The sequence below is a fragment of the Lynx canadensis genome, chromosome A3, assembly GCF_007474595.2.
Source record: "Lynx canadensis isolate LIC74 chromosome A3, mLynCan4.pri.v2, whole genome shotgun sequence".
Taxonomy (NCBI): Eukaryota; Metazoa; Chordata; class Mammalia; order Carnivora; family Felidae; genus Lynx; species Lynx canadensis.
In genome coordinates, this window is record NC_044305.1 from 119,418,593 (window position 1) to 119,439,520 (window position 20,928).

A 20,928-nucleotide genomic window follows, 5' to 3' on the forward strand; every position below is an offset into this window, starting at 1 on the left:
AAAAACCAAAGCCAAGCGCAACAAGAAAATAGTTCAAGAGCCAAATTGTTGCTCCATCCAGAAGTCAGGTTGCCAGAGCCAAGAGAGGTTAGTCTACAAAGCCAAAACCCCACCCAGTAATTGGTCCAAAAGCCAAGTTAATCATAAGCAGTAGAGCTTGATCAAAGAGAGGGCCGAGGAAAGCCAGGAGACTTCACAAGTAGGTGAGCCAACAGCTAAGCCTCAAGCTTCCCGCCGAGCTGACATCAAGGTCCCAGGGATTTGAAGATGGGGAGGAGGTGAAGAACTAAACAATTAGGTCCTCCCGAGAATAGCATCATTGGAAATGTTTTGTGCAAAGATTCTGCTGGTGCCTCTGTGAAGAAGGGCCATGAAGGTCCAGATAACACTACCTCCTCAATCTGGATCTCAGAGGGAAAGGACAATTGGGCTCAGTCCACAGATTCAACTACTCTCTGCAGAGTGGAACATGGGTAGGACACTAGCTTGGTCCTTGGACTTGAGAAATTATACTGATTTGTATCCTAGAGGAAAAATACGAAGACCCCTAAAGAGGAACACTAAACACAGACCTAGTCTATCCAGGGTACTCAAGACAGCAAGAGCTGTAGGGCAACCAAGCTAGGCCACAAGCATCTATTAAGGGCTTGCCTAAAAATAAGTCTTCTCAGGGACATGTGGCTGGCTCAGTGGGCGGAGCATGACTCTTGATCTCAGGATTGTGAGTTCAAGCCCCATGCTGGGTGTAGGGATTACTTAAAAATAAACTCTTAAAAAAAAAAAAAAAAAGTCTTCTCACTGGCACAATAGTTTTTCACTGTTTCATTTGAGCCTTGCAACTACTCCATAGAGTATTATTCACCCCTGCCCCTGGCTCGCCACTCCAATTGTTTAAACAGATGAGGAAGCTGAAGCTAGAGCAAGGTAAGTGACTGCCCAAAGTCACACAGTTGGATGGAGACCAGAAGTGCAAGTTGAGGGGTTCCTGGGGGGCTCAGTCAGTTGAGGTCCAGTTCTTGATTTCGGCTCAGGTCATGATCTCCTGGTTTGTGGGACTGAGCCCTGCATCAGGCTCTGTGCTGACAGCATGGAGCCTGCTTGGGATTCTCTCTCTGCCTCTCTCTCTGCCCCTCCCCTGCTTGCTCTCTCTCTCTTTCAAAGCAAAGAAATAAACTTAAAAAAAAAAGGTGTAGGGGCGCCTGGGTGGCGCAGTCGGTTGAGCGTCCGACTTCAGCCAGGTCACGATCTCGCGGTCCGTGAGTTCGAGCCCCGCGTCGGGCTCTGGGCTGATGGCTCAGAGCCTGGAGCCTGTTTCCGATTCTGTGTCTCCCTCTCTCTCTGCCCCTCCCCCGTTCATGCTCTGTCTCTCTCTGTCCCCCAAAAAATAAATAAACGTTGAAAAAAAAATTTTTAAAAAAAAGGTGCAATTTGAGTTCAAGCTTTGTTTTATGCAAAATCTGTCTCTTTCTGCTCCGGAAAAGAAACTGATCAAGGAAGGCTTCCCAGAGGAGGAGGTGCCTGAACTGCCCAAATGGCAGTCCCAAATGTGAAAGGGTGACAGCACCCTCTGGGCAAAGGCACAAAGATGCAACACAGCACATCCAGTTAAGAACACAAAACATGGTTCTTAGAATGTGAGCTCCTTGAGGACAAGAAGGTGCAGCTCCTAGAATGGGGCCTGGCGCTCCGCAGGCACACTTTGAAGGAATGAATGTCTGGAACACAGTGTACCTGGAGGTGAGGCTCGGAAGGTAGACCTGTATCAGAAGATGGTGGGGCTTGTAGACAATATGGAAGGCTAGTGGAAGAGGCGAGAAGGGGACCTGGGCGCATGTGCAGAGAACACGTGAGGAGAGAATCGGCCGCAAGGTGGTTCCAGGAGACAAGAGGAAGGCCAGAAGTAAATCAGGCTAGGGTAAAGGAACGACAGAGTCAGGAAACGTTTAGGAGTCAAGGTGCCTGGCACCACTCTGAAGGGGAGGGGTGATCTATACGCGTCTGCAGGCAGAAAGGCAGGAGCAGTGGAATGATGGAGGATGGTACCTGTGGAGGGAACAAGTGTGGGTGGTGGATACCCCCCCGCCTCGTCCCCGCCAGGTAGGCTGCAACCTCAGCAGTCACTCCGTAGGTTGCAAGCCAGAGAGGGAGGGGCCTCCCGGACGCGAGAAGGCATCAGCAACCTGCCAGAACCCCGTTAACAAAGGCAGGACTACAATTCCCAGCATGCTCGGGCCCAGTGGGGTGACGGCGGGCGGTGCCTGCGCCGCACCCGCCTGGTGGGCGCGGGACCTGGGTCGGCACCCGAGCCTGTCATTCCGGAGGGGTCCGCGGGGGTGCGGGCGGGCGATGCACCCCTGTCCCCCGCGCTCCGGCCGCGCCGGGCTCGCGCCTCCCGCCCCGCGGCCCCGCCCCTTGCCCCACCCCAGCCGGGCGGCTTAGCTGGGGCCGCAGCGCGGCGGCAACATCACTCTCGCCGCGGCTGCTCCGCCCCATCCCCTTCTGTTTTTCTCTCTCATTCTCCGGTGGCAGCGGCGGGGAAGGTGGAGGCAGGGGCAGCGGCAGCCGCGCTGGCTGCAATGAATGATCCCCCAGCGCGGGGGGAGGACCCCAGGTGAGCCTCTGCCCTCGGGAGGGCCGGGACCCCCGGCCGCCCAGGACCAGCAGCCCCCGCCATGGATCCCTAGAAGAGGAGGAGAAGGAGAAGACAGCTTCGCCGCCCACCCCCATCCCATTTTCCTCTTCCTTTATCTCATTGTTGCCGTAGCTGTTTACGGCAGCGCTCCCTCTGCCCCAGCATGGGGCGGGTTCCGGGCACTGCCATTCGGCCGGTGCGGCTCCCGCGGCTGCCCGGGGATTCTGCCTAATTCTCCCTGCCCGGCCGGTGCAGCGAGGACCGGAGGGCGGTGGAGGCCCGGACTGCAGCAGCGGCGGGGCCACCTCCCAGCATCCCCACCCTAGGAGGCTGCATGCGGATTGAAGACCGGCGCCTGGGGGCTGGGCCGGCCCGGCTGATCCGGACCTAGAGAGGACAGCAGGACCGCCCAGGCTGCGGAGGGGCCCTGGGGGCAGGAAGGACAGAGCAGCAAGATGGCCAGTAAAACCAAGGCCAGCGAGGCCCTAAAGGTGGTGGCCCGGTGCCGCCCCCTCAGCCGGAAGGAGGAGGCTGCTGGTCACGAGCAGATCCTGACCATGGACGTGAAACTGGGCCAGGTGACCCTGCGGAACCCCCGCGCTGCCCCAGGGGAGCTGCCCAAGTCCTTCACCTTTGATGCCGTGTACGATGCCAGCTCCAAGCAGGCGGACTTGTATGATGAAACCGTGAGGCCCCTGGTAGACTCGGTGCTTCAGGGTTTCAATGGCACGGTGTTTGCCTACGGCCAGACGGGCACTGGCAAGACCTACACCATGCAGGGGACCTGGGTGGAGCCCGAGCTGCGCGGGGTCATCCCCAATGCCTTTGAGCATATCTTCACCCACATCTCTCGCTCCCAGAACCAGCAGTACCTGGTCCGGGCCTCCTACCTGGAGATCTACCAGGAGGAGATTCGAGACCTGCTCTCCAAGGAGCCTGGCAAGAGGCTAGAACTGAAGGAGAACCCGGAGACCGGCGTCTACATCAAGGACCTCTCCTCCTTCGTCACCAAGAATGTCAAGGAGATTGAGCACGTGATGAACCTGGGGAACCAGACCCGGGCAGTGGGCAGCACTCACATGAATGAGGTCAGCTCCCGCTCCCATGCCATCTTTGTCATCACGGTGGAGTGCAGTGAGCGCGGCTCAGATGGTCAGGACCACATCCGTGTGGGCAAGCTCAACCTGGTGGACCTGGCTGGCAGTGAGAGGCAGAACAAGGCAGGCCCCAGCACAGCCGGAGGGACGGTCACGCAGTCCACGGGGAGTGGCGGCGGCGGTGGTGGTGGTGGTGGTGGTGGTGGTGGTGGTGGAGAGAGGCCTAAGGAAGCCTCCAAAATCAACCTCTCGCTGTCTGCCCTGGGCAACGTGATCGCTGCTCTGGCGGGGAACAGGAGCACTCACATCCCTTACCGGGACTCCAAGCTGACCCGGCTGCTCCAGGACTCTCTGGGGGGGAACGCCAAGACCATCATGGTGGCCACCCTGGGGCCAGCTTCTCACAGCTACGACGAGAGCCTCTCCACCCTGCGCTTTGCCAACAGGGCCAAGAACATCAAGAACAAGCCCCGGGTGAACGAGGACCCCAAGGACACTCTGCTGCGGGAATTTCAGGAGGAGATCGCCCGCCTGAAGGCCCAGCTGGAGAAGAAGGGGATGCTGGGAAAGCGGCTCCGGAGGAAGAGCAGCCGCAGGAAGAAGGCTGTGTCAGCCCCAGCCGGGTACCCTGAGGGGCCAGTGATAGAGGCCTGGGTGGCTGAAGAGGAGGATGGCAACAACAACAACCACCGCCCGCCCCAGCCTACCCTGGAGTCAGCCTTGGATAAGAACATGGAGAATTACCTGCAGGAACAGAAGGAGCGTCTGGAGGAAGAGAAGGCGGCCATCCAGGATGACCGCAGCCTCGTGAGCGAGGAGAAGCAGAAGCTGCTGGAGGAGAAGGAGAAGATGCTGGAAGACCTAAGGCGGGAGCAGCAGGCCACAGAGCTGCTCGCAGCCAAGTACAAGGTAAGGGCCCCAGAGAGCAGGGGTACTCCAGAGGTCCCCAGAGGGATCTGGGTGACAGGCTTTTCTTTGAGGGTCTGTGCCCTGACCTGAGTGAAGCAAGGTGTCCTCCCTCGGCGCCACACACTGCCCTCTTGCCAGATGCTCCCCTGGAGCAGCCAGGCAAATTCCTGTGATTCCCGGCTGCCAGGCAGAACCTTCCAGGAGCATCTAGGAGGACAGACAAACTCACACGCATACACACACGAAGCAAAGCAGGCAGGTGATCTTTCAAGCCAGTGAACCTGAGCTGGTCTCACCTACTGCCTGTCCATCTCTGCTGGTGCCGTCTGTGTCAGTCGGGGCCACGGGACGACCAGGTCAGCCTCGTTTGGGTGTGGATTGTCTTGCACAGCCTCCTCCCCTGGGACCTCCTCCCTCTGCAGCACCTTCACACCTCACACCATTTTAACCATATCTGACATTCGGACAGCACTTCCCGGTTGACCAAATGCCCCACAAACGCGATCTCCTTTGAGCCCTACAGGAGCCATCCAGGGTCCTGGTTCTTAAATCCCCACCGTACAGGCAAGGAACTAAGTAAGTCTCAGAGAGGTGACATGACCAAGGTTCCATCCTACAAAATGGCAGAGCTGAGCTGGAATGCCTGGACCTCGGGCTCTTTCGGTACTTGGATGGCAAGGGAGGACTAGGGATGGATCCAGTTTCCCATGAAAGCAGTCCACGGCAGCCATGCAGTGCAGAGCCTGGTCCTTGGTAGCATCAGGAGGGAGATTCAGGGATCACAGAGAGGGGACGGGAGAGCACTGGGCTCTACCCTGGAGCCCTGGAGTCTAGGCCTAGCTATTCTATAGCTCATTAAGTGACCTTGTATAAGTTGCTTCCTCCTTTTCTCAAACCTCAGTTTCCCTTTTTGTAAAACGGAGGTGGTCTCGGCGATCTCTGAACCTCTTCCAACCTGAGAAGCAAACTGGCCCCCGCACCCAGGCCTCGTCCTGGTCCCAGTAAGAGCTAGTTCCCCATTGCCCTGAGAGCTATCTGGGCCCTCCTGAGCCGTTCCCTTCCCGATGGGGGCTTCCAGGCCCTAGGTGGGGCTAAGCTACAGAGGTCCCTCCCAGGCCAGCCACAGACCTGTTAAATTTCCCTGCTGCTGATGCCACAACTCAATGTTCCAGGTATTTCTGGGTGTCTGGATTCCTCAGCACTAGGGGTTGGAGGAAGGACACAGGGAACCATGCGCTTGCTGGTTCACTTGCTGGAGAGAAAAAAACATTGCTATTTTTTATGCCCTCTCAAGAGTGTGGGCTGGGGATCAGGGAACCCAGCCCGCGGAAGGAGAGCGGCAGCTGCTGCAAGACGGGCAGATGAGCTGTATGCCATTGTCTGTGTTTATGGGAATGTGTTGCTGCACCCGCGGCTCTGGCCTTGCATATTTAATATTTAATTCACCTCCGTGAGCTCAGCAAGGGTTCTGCTGAGGTGCTTCCTCAAAGAACGGATCAGGGGCCCGGCACCTTTGGGGCCATCCTGGGAGAAGCAAGATGTTAACGGCAGAATAGTTACACTCAGCTCTCCCTAGGAGGAAGGGAATCCAGGCAGTCTGGTGCTTTCCACTGGGAAAGCTTACATGGGCAGGAGTCTGTCATTGGTTTCATTACCAAGAGTGCCCCCTTACCCCTTACTTTCCCTTCCCCGTCCTCATGTCCCTTAAGGCTGGGAGGCCGCGGAGGCTGAGACGGTGCAGAAGCACACTTCAGCCCTGACGAAATGGGTAGAGGGGTTGGAGTGAAGGATCCAGTGGATTCTTCCCACTGGGAACAATGGGATCTCCCATTGTTGGCAACTGACTGGCTCCCTCAGTAAGATTCTTGGATCTCAGGCAGTGTGGGCACAGATAATAGGATGGTCAGGAGATCAGGGCAGCCAGCGCCAGAATTCTTGCTCTAAAGGCATGGTCCACAGAACCCTCCTTCTTAATGCTGGCAGGGCCTTTGGGAAACTGAGGCCTGGACTTGCCCAGGGCCACACAGGTAAGTTAAGGAAATCCTAGAGACTCTTTATGCTTGATCTGGCCTCTCCGTGACAGCAGCATCCTGATGTTACCTGTGCTACTTGATAATCAGAAAAATTCATTTTTCTGTAACTCTTTGACATCTTCACCTCAGGCAACCCCAAGAGATGGGAACTACTTGTTCCCATTTGACAGTTAGGAAAACCAAGGCTGGGGAAGTTGAGTGACTCTGTCTGTGCCCTCAGCTGATAAGCAGTGGAGCCAGGACTGGGACCCAGGTCTCCTAATGCCCCCAGACCTGTGCTCTTCTCAAGTCATCACGGTCCCTCCATGTTTGCTCACTGTGTGATTCAGGGCAAAGGCCTTCGCCTCTCTAGGCCTTAGGTTTCCGTTCGCCTAATGAGAAGTCCCGCATATCTGACACATCTCCCTGGGGACTGGGAGAAACGGTCATTATGTGCCAGGCTTTCAGACATTAGTGGAGGGGGAGGGGTGGCTGGGAAATTCCAGGAGGGGAATGAGTCCATGTCCTGTGACTTCTTATCACACCCAGCCCGGGACAAACAGCAACAAGCAACTCAAAGTGGAGCCTGGACAGAGGACCCCAAGCTCCTCGTACCTCTAAGGCGCTGGCTGGTTCAATGTTGGATGTTTCTGGGATGGAGGAAACAATTTGAGGACTCTTGAGGGATCACCAGGGCAAAGAGGGGAGGAGCAAGGTAGAGATAATCCCGGGCCTGCCTATTCCACAGGCTTGTGCCAAAGATTAAATGAGATCATTAGTGGGTGGGCATTTGAAATACGTTGAAAGAGCCAAATAAATAGAGGGGCATTAGCAGCCACAGGGTGGCTTCTGTCTACCAAGCAGGGGTCCAGTGATCTCCGGGATTGACATCTTTGTTGTTAGCTTGACTCTTTCCTTGCCGGGGCCGTCCCCCGCGGCCTTGCCATAACCCTGCAGCTCCGGAAGCAGAGCCGGGCAAGAAAGACGTGGGAGAACTCAGAAGGCTGGGAGCTCGGGTCCCTCCTGGAAATTAACTGAGCTTCTGCTCCCCATCAGCCACACTCTCCTCTGGTTCCCACTTCTGAGTTATGGCATCAACTCCCCTTCTCGTCTCCCCCCATTCCCTTCTTCCCGCTCACACCACCCTCTGGGGGCAACTAAGCGGTAGCTGATGCGACCTAGTGCCCTCGTTCACTCTCTGACTCATCTTACAGTCTGTCTCGCCCGCTTTCTCTTCCACCTCCAGGCTCCCTGCTTCCTTTGTTCTGTCCTCACTGTGTACAAACACAGTGCCTGTCTCCTTGGAGTCTCCTTTCATCTCTCCTTCTGTGTTCACCGTGGGCCTCAGGGGGTGTTAGGTGTGCAAATGTGTGCTTGCTTGTGATTGCGATTGTGACCAGCGCCTGCTTTCTCATTAGCTTTCTCGTTAGCAACCTTTATGTAGTAACTCCAGGGGGCTTGATGGCTTCCAGGGCCTATGGGGAAGGGGGCGCAGGGCAAGTCACAGACCCACAACTGAGGCTGTGGCGCTGCCGACATGTGTCTGGGCACAGTGCACGGACTGCGGTGAGCACTGGTGAAAGCATATGGATTGGTTGGGAGAAGGCCCACTTTATTCACGTTTAATTGTGCAAGGCGTTTTTTTTTTTTTTTTTTTTTTTTTTAATGTTTATTTCTGAGACAGAGAGAGACAGAGCATGAGTGGGGGAGGGGAGAGAGAGAGAGGGAGACACAGGGTCAGAAGCAGGCTCCAGGATCTGAGCTGTCAGCACAGAGCCCGGCGCGGGGCTCGAACTCACAAACCGTGAGATCATGACCTGCGCCAAAGTTGGTCACTCAACCAACTGAGCCACCCAGGCGCGCCCCGCAAGACGTTTTTTAAATGACTACTTTAATTTCGCACTGAGTTGTTTGAGGGATTGGACCAGGTAATCTCTAAAACTTTGATCCTGGATACTTAAGAGAGAAAACAGAAGTGTGTCTCAGGGAGGTCAGGGCTGCAGATGACACAAAATGAGGGTTCCAGTTAAAGAGAGGAGGGGAAGAGGCATGCCTGTTGGTCCCCACGTAACTAGGTCTGGAGGGAGAAGAGCAGGCAGGTCTTGGCCGGAGCCCAGCTCTGTCTGTGGTGGGTGTAGAAAAGAGACCCTGCAGCAGCGGCTCCCAAAGCCAAAGGGATGAGGTCATTGCAGAGAATACAAACTGCATTGAATTTTTATTGTCCACTTTGTAGGTCCCTCTTCTTCCCCCCCCCCCCCAGAAGCACTGGGATTAACCACGAGAAGCTATGCAAAAAGGGAGTTTCAAGCTCCAGAAATAGCAGTGATCACAGTAATAATGCCGTTTACTTAACACTTGCTATGTGCCAAGCACTATACTACATATTGTATTATAAATTATGCAACTTAATCCACACAAGCACCTTCCAAGAAAGGTGGTGTCACTCTTCCCATTTTATAGCTGTTAAACCGAGGCCCATGGAGGTTAAGTAACTTGCCCAAGGCCTCCTCATATTTTGCATGTGGCAAATCCAGTCGAGCCCGGGTTGGTTTAACACAAAATTTGATCCTCTTTTATGCTTAAAGAGTTAGGAAGATCAGCAACCTGGTTGCTAGGAAGGTGGTGGAAAATGGCAGGACGTTGTGTGGCTGCATTGAACTTGAGGTGACAAAATCCAATGGGCAGCTAGAGATGGATCGATGGAGTTTAAGAGGAGGCACAAGACCAGAGATGGAGATTGGGGGCCCGTCTTTAGAAGAGATCTTAAATGGGACCCTCACCCTCTGTTCTTGACACTCTCTCCCTCTGTGTAAATGACTCCCAGACTGGGGTCTCCCGTCCTGGTCTCTCTGCTGACCTTGTTCTGTAGCGTGCTGTATTCAGAACAGGTGCATCAGACACAGACCTGAGTTTAGTGACTTACTAGCTCTGAGACCTCAGTTACCTCATCTATAAAGTGAAACAATAACAGTACCACTACGTCAGTGCTATTGGGAGGATTAAATGAGATAATCAGTGTTAAAGCACTTTGCACAGTTCCTGGCATGGAAGTGTTCGGTAAATAACAACTGTTTATTACTGCCTCATGGACAGTGTCTCCTGGCTTCACCTTCCTGATAAGTCAGACACACCACGTTTTAGTCTGGCATTCAGGGCCTGCCAGTGGCTGGCTGCCATATATCTCCTCAATCTTGCCCACCCAAGCCAGCTACTCCAGTGGGAGAACCTCACAGCCAGCTGGCCTACCCCCATCTTTTGAACCTAATAGGCACCTCACTTTCTGATGATTGCACCGTTTTTTGGGTTTTTTTTTTAATGTTTATTTATTTTTAAGTCAGAGAGAGCCAGTATGCACAGGGGAGGGGCAGAGAGAGAGGAGACCCAGAATCCACAGCAGGCTCCAGGCTCTGAGCTGTCAGCACAGAGCCCGATGTGGGGCTCAAACTCACAAACCGTGTGATGGTGACCTGAGCCGAAGTCGGATGCTTAACTGACTGAGCCACCAGGCACCTTGATTGTCCTGTTTTTATATCCTAGATTGACCTGGTAGCCAGAGGATGGGAATTACAGGAGCAGATTAAAGTCAATATAAAAAACTTCCTAACACTTAGAAATGGGCTGCTTCTAGACGTAGTGGGCTTCAATCCCTGGGAGGGCTCAAGGAGAAACTGAATGTCAGAGGCGCTCAAAAGGGATTTATGTATCAGCAAAGCCATTGAACTCGATGGTCTTTAAAGTCCCCTCCTCCTCCTAAAAGTCCTTAATTGTTGGAAATACTATTTTTTAGAGCAAAATATAAAATAGTTCATCTTTTTGAAAATTCAGATTAGGGGTGTCTGGCTGGCTCAGTCAGAAGAGCATACAATTCTTGACCACGAGTTTGAACCCCATGTTGGGGGTAGAGGTGACTTAAATAAATAAAACTTTATATTATTATTACTATTTTTTCTAAGTAGGCTCCATGCCCAGCGTGGAGTCCAATATGGAGCCCAACGTGGAGCTTGAACTCACAACCCTGAGATCAAGACCTGACCTGAGATCAAGAGTCAGATGCTTAACTGACTGAGCCATCCAGGTGCCCCAATAAATAAAACCTAAAAAAGAAAAAAGAAAAAATTAAGACCAGAGGGTTTAAGTTTTAATGTATGCATTCAATCAATAATAAAAAATAATTTTCAGTTCTCTATCGTGGCCAGTTAGAAAAAGACGATGAAATGAAGAAAAGAGAGAAGAGAACGGGGAGAAAGACAGGAAAGAAATAGAAGGGGACGGTGAAGAGGGGAAAGAGAAGTGGGGTCATAAAGGCAGGGAGAAAGAAGGAGAAAGTGGGTAAAGGGGCGAACAGCAGGACTTCTGGGGAGAAGGAGCCCCAGGAGGAGAAAAAGTGCTGTGGAGGGGGGAGTTAAATACCCAGTATCGTTCCGCTGTCTGGTCTTCACGTTGGTCTCTGAATAGGGCTGTTACCAGTCTCTGGAGAGACTCCCCAGTAATCTAGGAAGTGTCTACTTCCCCAAAGCTGGTCTGGTGCCTTCCACGTCCCCCAGGACACCAGTCCCATGCCAGACACTTGGATTTACGGGGCTGGGTCATCAGGGACTACACAACACACCCCCATCTCAGCTAAGTCCTCCACCATCCTTGAGAGAAGCCTCCTGATAAAAAGTGATGGGTGCCCCGAGCTGCGTCTGACGTCTAGGTCAGAGTCCATGGCCTCTTGGCATTGATGGGATCCGTGTCTTCTCTTCCTTCCCATCCCTGGCAGCAGTGTGATCATTTTTAACAGAACTACCATGAGCTGGGGCGTTTTATAATATAAAGATTTGCCTGGCAAGAAGCATTTAAGACTCATACATTTCCATCAGGTGTTTAGGGTTTCGAGTTATGTCGAGACTCAGCAGTCCTTTTGGTCCAGTGTTGGGTTTCTCCCTATGTGTGTTGACTGGAGGACTGTATTATTGCCCTTAGTCATTTCCAGCCCCCAGATAGCACAAGATTGGATCAAGTGGCTATGATAATGTTCTCATTGTGCTCTGAGGACTAGAGGCAAGGCCTGGAATGCAGCTAGAGAAGGGCACCCTTCTCCTGCCATGCCCTGCCAGCCTGTTGCACCTGGCCAGTCTAGGGCGCTTCTGGAGCCTTCTTGGCCTGAGAGCTGTTGAACCGGGTAGCCTGAGGAGATAAGAAAATGGTCCCTCTTCCCACAAAGCTAGCCATTCTGCCATGCAGCTGTGCGAGGCAGATCCCTGTTCCCAGAGTTCAGAGGGCACCTGTTCTTGTGGTTTGGTATATCTAGAGTTTGTAATATGCTGAGAAATTCCTGGGCATTAACTCCTGGTCATATTAGAGTTATTTCTCAGTCGTCTCCCTTTCCTGCCAGATGTACTTAACAGAGGAGTACCAGGTCCTGGGCTGATCTGTTTCTATAGCACTAGGTGATGGACCTGCAGGCTTTCTCCTTTCTTGAGGTGAGCCAGCAGGATAATAATGACAACAATAGTAATGATGATGATAGCTACCATTTCTTTAGTGCAGGTTTCGTACAGCCAGACGCGCTGCCTGTGTTCTTTATGTGCATTGTTTTTCTTTAATCCACACATCAGCCCCATGAAGTAGTACTATTTTAATCTCCACATGACCAGTGAGGCTACCGAGACTCCTTAAGGAAGGAACAACCCAGGGTCACGTGCCTAGGAAGCGTTAGGGCCAGAACAGGAGCCTCTGTCTGCCTGTCTCCAGAGCCCACGATCTTTACCTCCACACTGTAACACCAACTCAGATACGAAAGATTCATGCCAGATCCCGGGCTAATAGGCCCCAGTGGGAGCTCTTATCTGGCGAGATGCTTAACTCAACCCATCTCTGGCCTTCCGTATGATGCAAACCCTCAGCCCCTAACTCACCTGGCTCCATTCATTCATATCATCAACAAATCTTTTTGAGTACCCATGACCAGGAGCATGTATCAGTAGGTATAGTTGAGTAAGTCTTTAAATTATTTAAATTTCTGGAAGGAATGATGAGACTTCACTAATAGTGGTTATTTCTAAGAATTTTAATGGGGAGGGAGGCTTTCATTTTTCAATTTGTACTTTTTTTACCTTTATCTTTTTATTTTTACTGCAAGCATATAGTACTTTGTTAAATAAAAACTAATCTAAAAATTTTAAGGGAGGAAAAATATATAAAAGAAACGTGTTAACACCTGGTTGGAAGATTGGCTTAAAAACAATGAATAATTGGGGCGCCTGGGTGGCTCAGTCGGTTAAGTGTCCGACTTCGGCTCAGGTCATGAGCTCACTGTTTGTGAGTTCAAGCCCCGCGTCGGGCTCTGTGCTGACAGCTCGGAGCCTGGAGCCTGTTTCAGATTCTGTGTCTCCCTCTCTCTCTCTGGCCCTCCCCCGTTCATGCTCTGTCTCTCTCTGTCTCAAAAATAAATAAGCGTTAAAAAAAATTATTAAAAAAAAAAAAGAATAATTGAGGGAGATCCAGGGTTGATAATCATTCTCAGCGATATTCAGTTATTGGTAATCCTGTGACCATGGACAAGTCACTTCCCCTCCCAGGGACTGTAAGACATGATCAGTAGATGATTCCTTGCTTTCTATACTATTTGCTGATTCACCTCAGAAGCAGCAAGTCAGGAGCCCAGGGTTAGAGGTCAGCCTGAATGATGGGCAGTGGGGACTGGAGAGGAATGACCAAGCATTGCCTGGGGGCTGGAGGCTGTATGACCCCAGTGACCCACCTAAGCCCTTGGCCCTGTGCCCAGGCTGTCAAATGCTGAGTCTGCCCTTTATGCCTCCTTAGGTCTCATCCAGTTCTGACATTATAGCGTTCTGTCGTTCACTTGCATCCCTGGTGCTGGAGAGACACCCTCTAGAACACTACATCTAAACAAGGGAAGTAGGGGAGAAGGAGGAAGGTAGGGATCAGATGTGAGGTGTTTGTGGTTTTCTGACCGAAGTGAACGGGCTGTTTTTTTCCTTCCCGCTTTTCTCCGAGGGGCATCCATCCCCTGTCCAATACAAAGCTGGGAGCGGAGTCCAGCTCAGTTCACTCCCCAGCCAATATGCTTCCCGATCGCTAATTTTTTTCTTCTTGATGGGAGAATTCCTAGCATTTGAGAGACCAATCCTTTCTGTTGGTAGGAAACAGCCTGAGTCTCCTGATTTCTGTCCCCCGGGGCAGAAAATCACTGCAAATAGCACGGTTCTTCCCTTTACTGTTGTCTCTTTGGTTTCTTTTTCTTTTTTCTTTCTTTCTTTTTTTTTTTTTTCTCTTACTGCTATCTTCTCAAGATCTGTAACGAGGGAGCCACAGAAGGAGAAATAGGCCTGTGACAGTAGGAGTGGTGGTAACAAGAGATTTGAGCAAGGACTGTTCCACTGATTGTTTTGTGTTGCTCTTTGTGATGAGTAGACACTGATTGACAAGTAACTGCTGACATTTGATTGTACTTTATCACTTACCAAGTACTTTCACATCTGTTATCCAACTCACCGTTCTTACCCAAAGCCTGCAAGGTTGGTGGTATTCTCTTCTGTTTTACAGATTAGGAAACTGAAGTCCAGGGTCTGATGCCCTAGATTTCATAGCAAATAGATTGTAATAGATTACATAGCAAATGTACCAGCATTCAGGCTCCCTGACATACCCAGTGCTGTTTATATCATTCCTCTGTGGAACTTGGGAGGTGGCCTTTCCCATGAACATTCCAGGGGTTAGCCTCTCTCCGGGATGCTAGTGATACTGACAGCCTCCCCCCAGGCATGTGGTTAAGACTCTAACCCACTCATCTCAGAGGCCCCCAGAAGATGCCTCAGGCAAAAGCATCTTCAGCAGAGATCTGCCTGTTTCGGCTCAGAGAGAAAGAAATGGCGCCCTGAGCTTTCCTGATGGTTCCCGAATTGGCAAAGGTGCAAATACCAAATGCTGCTTCTCTCCCAGGCTCCTTCCTTCCTGAACCCAGGAGAAAGCTGTGGAACGGGGAAAAGGACGCCAGTAGAGTTAGGAAGCTGCTGTTCAAATATCACCTCTGCCATTTACTGGCTCCATGACCTTGAGCGAGTCTGTTTACCAGTCTGAATCTCAGTTTCCTTTTATGTCAAATGGCAGTCATTCTTGTTATCTCAAATGGGATGATTAATCTTAAAAGGACCTAGCCTGGCCACAGGCACATGGCAAGTTGCATCTGTGATTCCTGTCGCCCTAAGAATGTCATAGATTAGCTGGCGCTGGCAGGGCAGAGCCTGTCTAGCTTCTGTGAAATCATACCTGATCGTATCTTCTCAGAAGAGTGGCTCTCTGGGCCTGGCTGTCTCCTGTCTTTCCAGATCGGCGCTTAATGAGTACTGAGGCCTCTTTCCTCTTCCTTCTGGTCTTGCTCTGGACCCTGCACAGGAAGGGGTGAACCTCTGAATATCCCAAGCTGGGCCTGAAGGCTGACATGGTCCCTGTGATGAAATGGGCTATCAGTTGTCACAGCAGCCGCCTGTAATGCCTGGAATCAAGACCCTGGTCAAATTGGGAAATTATCTGGAAAGAACATAGTCAATGTAGGAGCAGATTACTCTTCTTTATTTTGTTTATTTTTTAATGTTCATTTCTGAGACAGAGAGAGACAGAGCATGAGTGGGGGAGGGGCAGAGAGAGAGGGAGACACTGAATCCGAAGCAGGCTCCAGGCTCTGAGCTGTCAGCACAGAGCCCGACAACGGGGCTTAAACTCACAAACCGTGAGATCATGACCTGAGCCGAAGTCGGTCGCTCAACCAACTGAGCCACCCAGGCACCCCCAGATTACACTTAAAATTTCCTGGATTATGAGACTCCAGGCTTAGACTACTCCGTCTCTGTTGACACATCTTAGTGTCCCATCTGTAAAGCAAAGGGGGTGGGGTCCATGATTTGCTGAGGCTGCCTTACTTCTGCTGTGATTTGTATCAGTCTCTCAAGAGTCAGACCATGGCCCTGGAGTGCCCAGCCCTGCCTCTTCCACCCCCACAGCCTCTGCTGGCCTTTTAGTTACACTGGACTTATTTAGAACCAGTAGGACCAAACCCAGTCCTGTCCACAGGCCCCACCCACCTGTCTTTTGCCTTGAGAGATCACAAAGGCAGCATTAACTAGGGCAGCTAAGAGCTCCAGGGAACTGTTCCTGGGGACTAGGAACCCTGTATTCCCAGCCCCTCTGTTTAGTAAATCCCAGCCTGAAGTGGGCCTACGGATTTGAGGCATCCCTGTCCCTCCCTGTCCTCCATAGGTGATAGTAAGGACAGAGATCTGAAGAAAAGGAGATGGCAACTGGTATCCTCAGAAAAATGGGGGGGGGGGGACATAAAAGTAAAAGCAACAAAAAAATCCCACCCATGTTTCCAAGCAAAGAATTGAAGTCACGCATGACATATTTCAGAGCGTGGGGGCGAAGCAGACAGCATGGGTTGAGAATGGGGAGAAGGTGGGGGCTGAGACCTTGCACCTGCCCACAGATGTTGTGCCAGGACCAGCCCCCCCCCTTCTAGCATAAGACAGGCTCTGTCAGCCAGGCTTGGCTGACAGCGTGGGCTGGACAAGTGGGCAAGACTTGGTGAGTCACCAGAAAGGCAAATTCAGTTGTCATTCAGACCACGTCTGTGCTGGGTTTCGGCGGGGCTGGCGGAGAAGCACAGGGGCTGTGGACAAATGGGAGTGGGGTGATAACAGACAGTCAGACATCATCCAGAATTCTCTTCATGGAGCCCAGGGCCCAGCCAGAAGGAGAGATCCTGAAGCAGAGTTCTAGATCCAAGGAGGAGATCTAACATGAAGGCCAATTGGCAAGAACTGACAGAAATCAGTCCTGAGAGTCCTATTGTACGGGTAGGGGAGGCTCAGAACCTGGGGGCCCTGGTGGTCTTGGCTGGAACAGCAGATTCCAGGCCTGATTGGCAGCTCAAAGTCTGCCTGACTGTCTAAATGGGTATCTTGAATCCATTTGGACATTGTCAGGCAGAATTTTTTTTTTTTAATTTTTTTTTTCAACGTTTATTTATTTTTTTGGGGACAGAGAGAGACAGAGCATGAACGGGGGAGGGGCAGAGAGAGAGGGAGACACAGAATCGGAAACAGGCTCCAGGCTCTGAGCCATCAGCCCAGAGCCCGACGCGGGGCTCGAACTCCCGGACCGCGAGATCGTGACCTGGCTGAAGTCGGACGCTCAACCGACTGCGCCACCCAGGCGCCCCAGAATTTTTTTTTTAATGTGTATTCATTTTTGAGAGAGAGAGGGAGAGAGAGGGAGGTGCAGAGAGAGAGGGGGACAGAGGATCTGAAGCGGGCTTTGCTCTGACAGAGAGTCCTATGTGGGGCTTGAAGTCACAAACTGCGAGATCATGACCTGAGCCAAAGTCGGACACTTAACCAGCCGAGCCACCCAGGCACCCCTGTCAGGCCGAATTTTGAATGAAGAGAGCAAAGGACTAGGTGTGGGTAGCTGGAGAAAGTGGAGGCTGAACAAAGAATTGTTTTGAATCAGAGGTCTGTCTCCTTACTTAAAGATCACCAAGAAAAAAAAAAAAACTTGAAAAAAGCGTAAAAGGATATGTTGTGAAAGGAGAGCTCAGACCTCCACAAGTCCACCTGAAAGGTATAGAGAATATAAAATAAATGGGAAGGCTCAATTTTATATCTACTATTAGAGCAATTTTTAAATTTTTTTTTTTTAACGTTTATTTATTTTTGAGACAGAGAGAGACAGAGCATGAACGGGGAAGGGGCAGAGAGAGAGGGAGACACAGAATCGGAAGCAGGCTCCAGGCTCTGAGCCATCAGCCCAGAGCCCGACGCGGGGCTCGAACTCACGGACCGTGAGACCGTGACCTGAGCTGAAGTCGGACGCTTAACCGACTGAGCCACCCAGGCGCCCCTAGAGCAATTTTTAATGATAATACTTCGTGCCTATGACATTGTAATAAAAGCAGCTCCGTTATTTATTGCTGGCAGTAGTTTAAGTGGTATAAACTTGTTAGAATTTGGCAGTATGTTCTAAGATAGACAAAATGTTTATAATCCTTTGTCCACTCCTGAAATTTCCTTCTAAGAAAGTCATCTAAAAAAAACAAAAAATGATATGTACAAGGATGTTTGTCATAAACATTGTACACAACCAAAATATCTTTTTTTTTTTTAATTTTTTTAAATGTTTATTTTTATTTTTGAGACAGAGAGAGACAGAGCATGAACGGGGGAGGGTCAGAGAGAGGGAGACACAGAATCTGAAACAGGCTCCAGGCTCTGAGCTGTCAGCACGGAGCCCGATGCAGGGCTCGAACTCACGGACCGTGAGATCATGACCCATGCGGAAATCGGACGCTTAACCGACTGAGCCACCCAGGTGCCCCAACACAACCAAAATATCTTCTAATGCAGGTTAATGAAATATATTTAAATTAGCTGCTGTATTATGCAATCATCAAATTTATAGTCATAAACCTTAGTGAAGTAACAGGAAATTCTGGAGAGATTTGATTAAATGGAAATAGCAGGACATGAGTGTATATTTATACCTTGCCTGTTGATGTGAAAAAATGATGTGTGCATATGGAAAAATCTGGAAAAACAGGGAAAATAAAAGAAGCTGAGTATGTGAGGAATATGTCTTTTCCTAATTTTCTTTTATTTCTGTGGTTATTCTGATATTAGTGCTTTTTTTTTCCTGAAGGGAGAGAAAGACAATAAAAGGTTAAATATGTGTGCTCAGGAGGGCACCTGGGGGAGTAGAGCAACTCTTGATCTCGGGGTCCTGCGTTCAAGCCCCACACTGGGCATAGAGCTTACTTTAAAAAAAATGTGTCCTGGGGCGCCTGGGTGGCGCAGTCGGTTAAGCGTCCGACTTCAGCCAGGTCACGATCTCGCGGTCCGTGAGTTCGAGCCCCGCGTCGGGCTCTGGGCTGATGGCTCAGAGCCTGGAGCCTGTTTCGGATTCTGTGTCTCCCTCTCTCTCTGCCCCTCCCCCGTTCATGCTCTGTCTCTCTCTGTCCCAAAAATAAATAAACGTTGAAAAAAAAAATTTTTTAAAAATGTGTCTTTAGAATCCCTTAATAAACTGTTAGATATTTAAAACAGTCCTCCTGAGATAACCAATTCCATAAATTTATCACCTTTTATGAACAGCAGAACTTCCCTTTCTTTGTCAAAAAAACCCAAAGTATAAGCTCTTCCTCTATGTACCAGGACTGATTGGAAAAGCCTGGATCTTTCCTTTTCACACCTATTTTAATTTAATTTTATCTTTTAAAGGGAACTTTTTTTTTAATGTTTATTCATTTGAGAGAGAGAGAGAGTATGAGCAGGGGAGGGGCAGAGAGAGAGGGAGACAGAATCCAAAGCGGTCTCTGTCACACTGTCAGCACAGGGCTCCCTCCACCTGATGAACCACGAGATCACGACCTGAGCCAAGGTCAGATGCTTAACTGACTGAGCCACCCAGGTGCCCCTATTTTATTATTCTTTTTTAATGTTTATCATTTTAAGAGAACGTGTGCCTGAGCAGGAGAGGGGCAGAAAGAAAGATAGAGAATCCCAAGCAGGCTGTGCACGTAGCACAGAGCCTGATGCAGGGCTCGATCTCACGACCAAGAGATCATAACCTGAGCCAAAATCATGAGTCAGACACTTAACCGACTGAGCCACTAAGGTGCCCCATATTTTATTTTTTTTAATTAAGCAAGCTCTATGCCCCAGCCTGGGGCTCGAACTCACGACCCTGAGATCAGGAGTCGCATGCTCTACCGAGTGAGCCAGCCAGGCACCCCCACACCTATTTTGATCGTATAGTTTCCAGGTCTATCCTCGTAACCTTTCTTTGTCTTTGCAGGATAAAGAGTCCTAATTTTTAATAGCCCTTGGATGGTTTTAGCCGCCCTTCTCTAGATCACTCTCCTCCGTGTCCCCAGAGACGCAGTGAGGGAACTACACACAGTGCTCCAGATTGAGCTGCGTCACCATTTTATATTAGGGTAGAATGATTTTTGTTTTGTTTCCAAAAAAGCCTTCATGATGGTGCCTGGCCAGATGCTAGTGGCTTTTTTAGCTGTGGAAGCATATTAAGCCAATGTCTTCTGGGAACAATAGAGAATTACTCCCCCCTCCCCCACTTTTTTTTTTTTTTTTAACTCATAACTGATTGCTCACAGCTATCATTTAATGAGTAGAGCTAGGATTACTTTTTCCCAGAATGTAAAACTGTAATTGAAGCTCATCTGACATTTTTTTTGTCAGCTCACACGGCCTAGAAATTCTCTTGGACGTTACCACTTACGAAGCTCTGGGGGCATCTGTGGAGCTGGGTATCTGGCCAGTGCTCTCTTTCTTGTGTGATTTCTAGTGGAGATCAGTCCTGTCTTTTAACATCTGAACAGTTTTCCATCCAGAGAGATTCCTGTTTCTGTTTCCTTTTCCTAATCCACCCCCCTATTACGAGAATATACTTCTCTGTCTCCTTACCCACCCCCCCCCCACCGACCCCAGCCCCCCCCCCCCCCCCCCCCCATCTAACTTAACCAAGGCAGGGGTATTTTAACCTCTAACGTTCTGGCCACTGGCTTCCCCATGTACCGGAATAACCATGCGGATGAGTCAGACACGATTTTCTCCTGATAGAAACGTGTTGCTCTTCTCTTAGCAGGTTCTGCTTCCTAAAACAGTGAACAGAATGTCTGGAGTAGAAAGAGCATGGGCTTTGGAGCCAGGCCGACCTGGGCCTGGATTTTCCATTTAAATTTAATGGCCGTGATGTGACTGACGGTGGATGGATAACTTAACCTGTCGGAGCTTTCGTAAGGAAAACGATGGTGCTAACAGCATGCCCCTTAAAGCATGTCACACGGGCCACCTGGGGATCTCCTTACAAAGCAGATTCTGATTCACTAGGTCTGTGTAGGGCCTGAGATCCTGCATTTGTAACAAGTCCCCTGGTAATATTGATTCTGGGGGGAACCTCAAAAAGCAGTGATTCTGGGGCACCTGGGTGACTCAGTCAGCTAAGTGTCTGACTCTTGATTCTGGCTCGGGTCATGATTTCACGGTTCCTGAGTTCAAGCCCTACATCTGGCTCTGCACTGACAGTGTGGAGCCCACTTGGGATTCTCTCTCTCTCCATCTCTCTCCGTCCCTCCCCTGCTTGTGCTCTCTCTCTCTCTCTCAGAATAAATTTAGGGGCCCCTGGGTGGCTCAGTCGGTTAAGCATCCAACTTCGGCTCAGGTAATGATCTCGCATTTCATGGGTTCTAGTCCCGCATCGG

At 50.6% G+C, this 20,928-nt stretch overlaps 1 protein-coding gene across 4 annotated transcripts in view; it reads left to right on the forward strand.

The window, feature by feature from the left end:
- The first annotated feature begins 2,423 nt into the window (after positions 1–2,423).
- The window catches only part of KIF3C (kinesin family member 3C), a 38,017-nt gene continuing 19,512 nt past the window's right edge, over positions 2,424–20,928 (forward strand). For 3 of the 4 annotated variants that reach the window (XR_003967933.1, XR_003967934.1, XM_030311494.1), the window contains exon 1: positions 2,429–4,638. Coding sequence is in view for 2 of the 4 variants with exons in the window: in XM_030311494.1 (XP_030167354.1) it covers positions 3,088–4,638 (1,551 nt within the window). In the remaining 2 variants the exon portion in view is untranslated. Of the gene's footprint in view, positions 4,639–20,928 lie in introns of all 4 variants that reach the window. The other variant, XM_030311495.1, reaches the window with a different exon arrangement.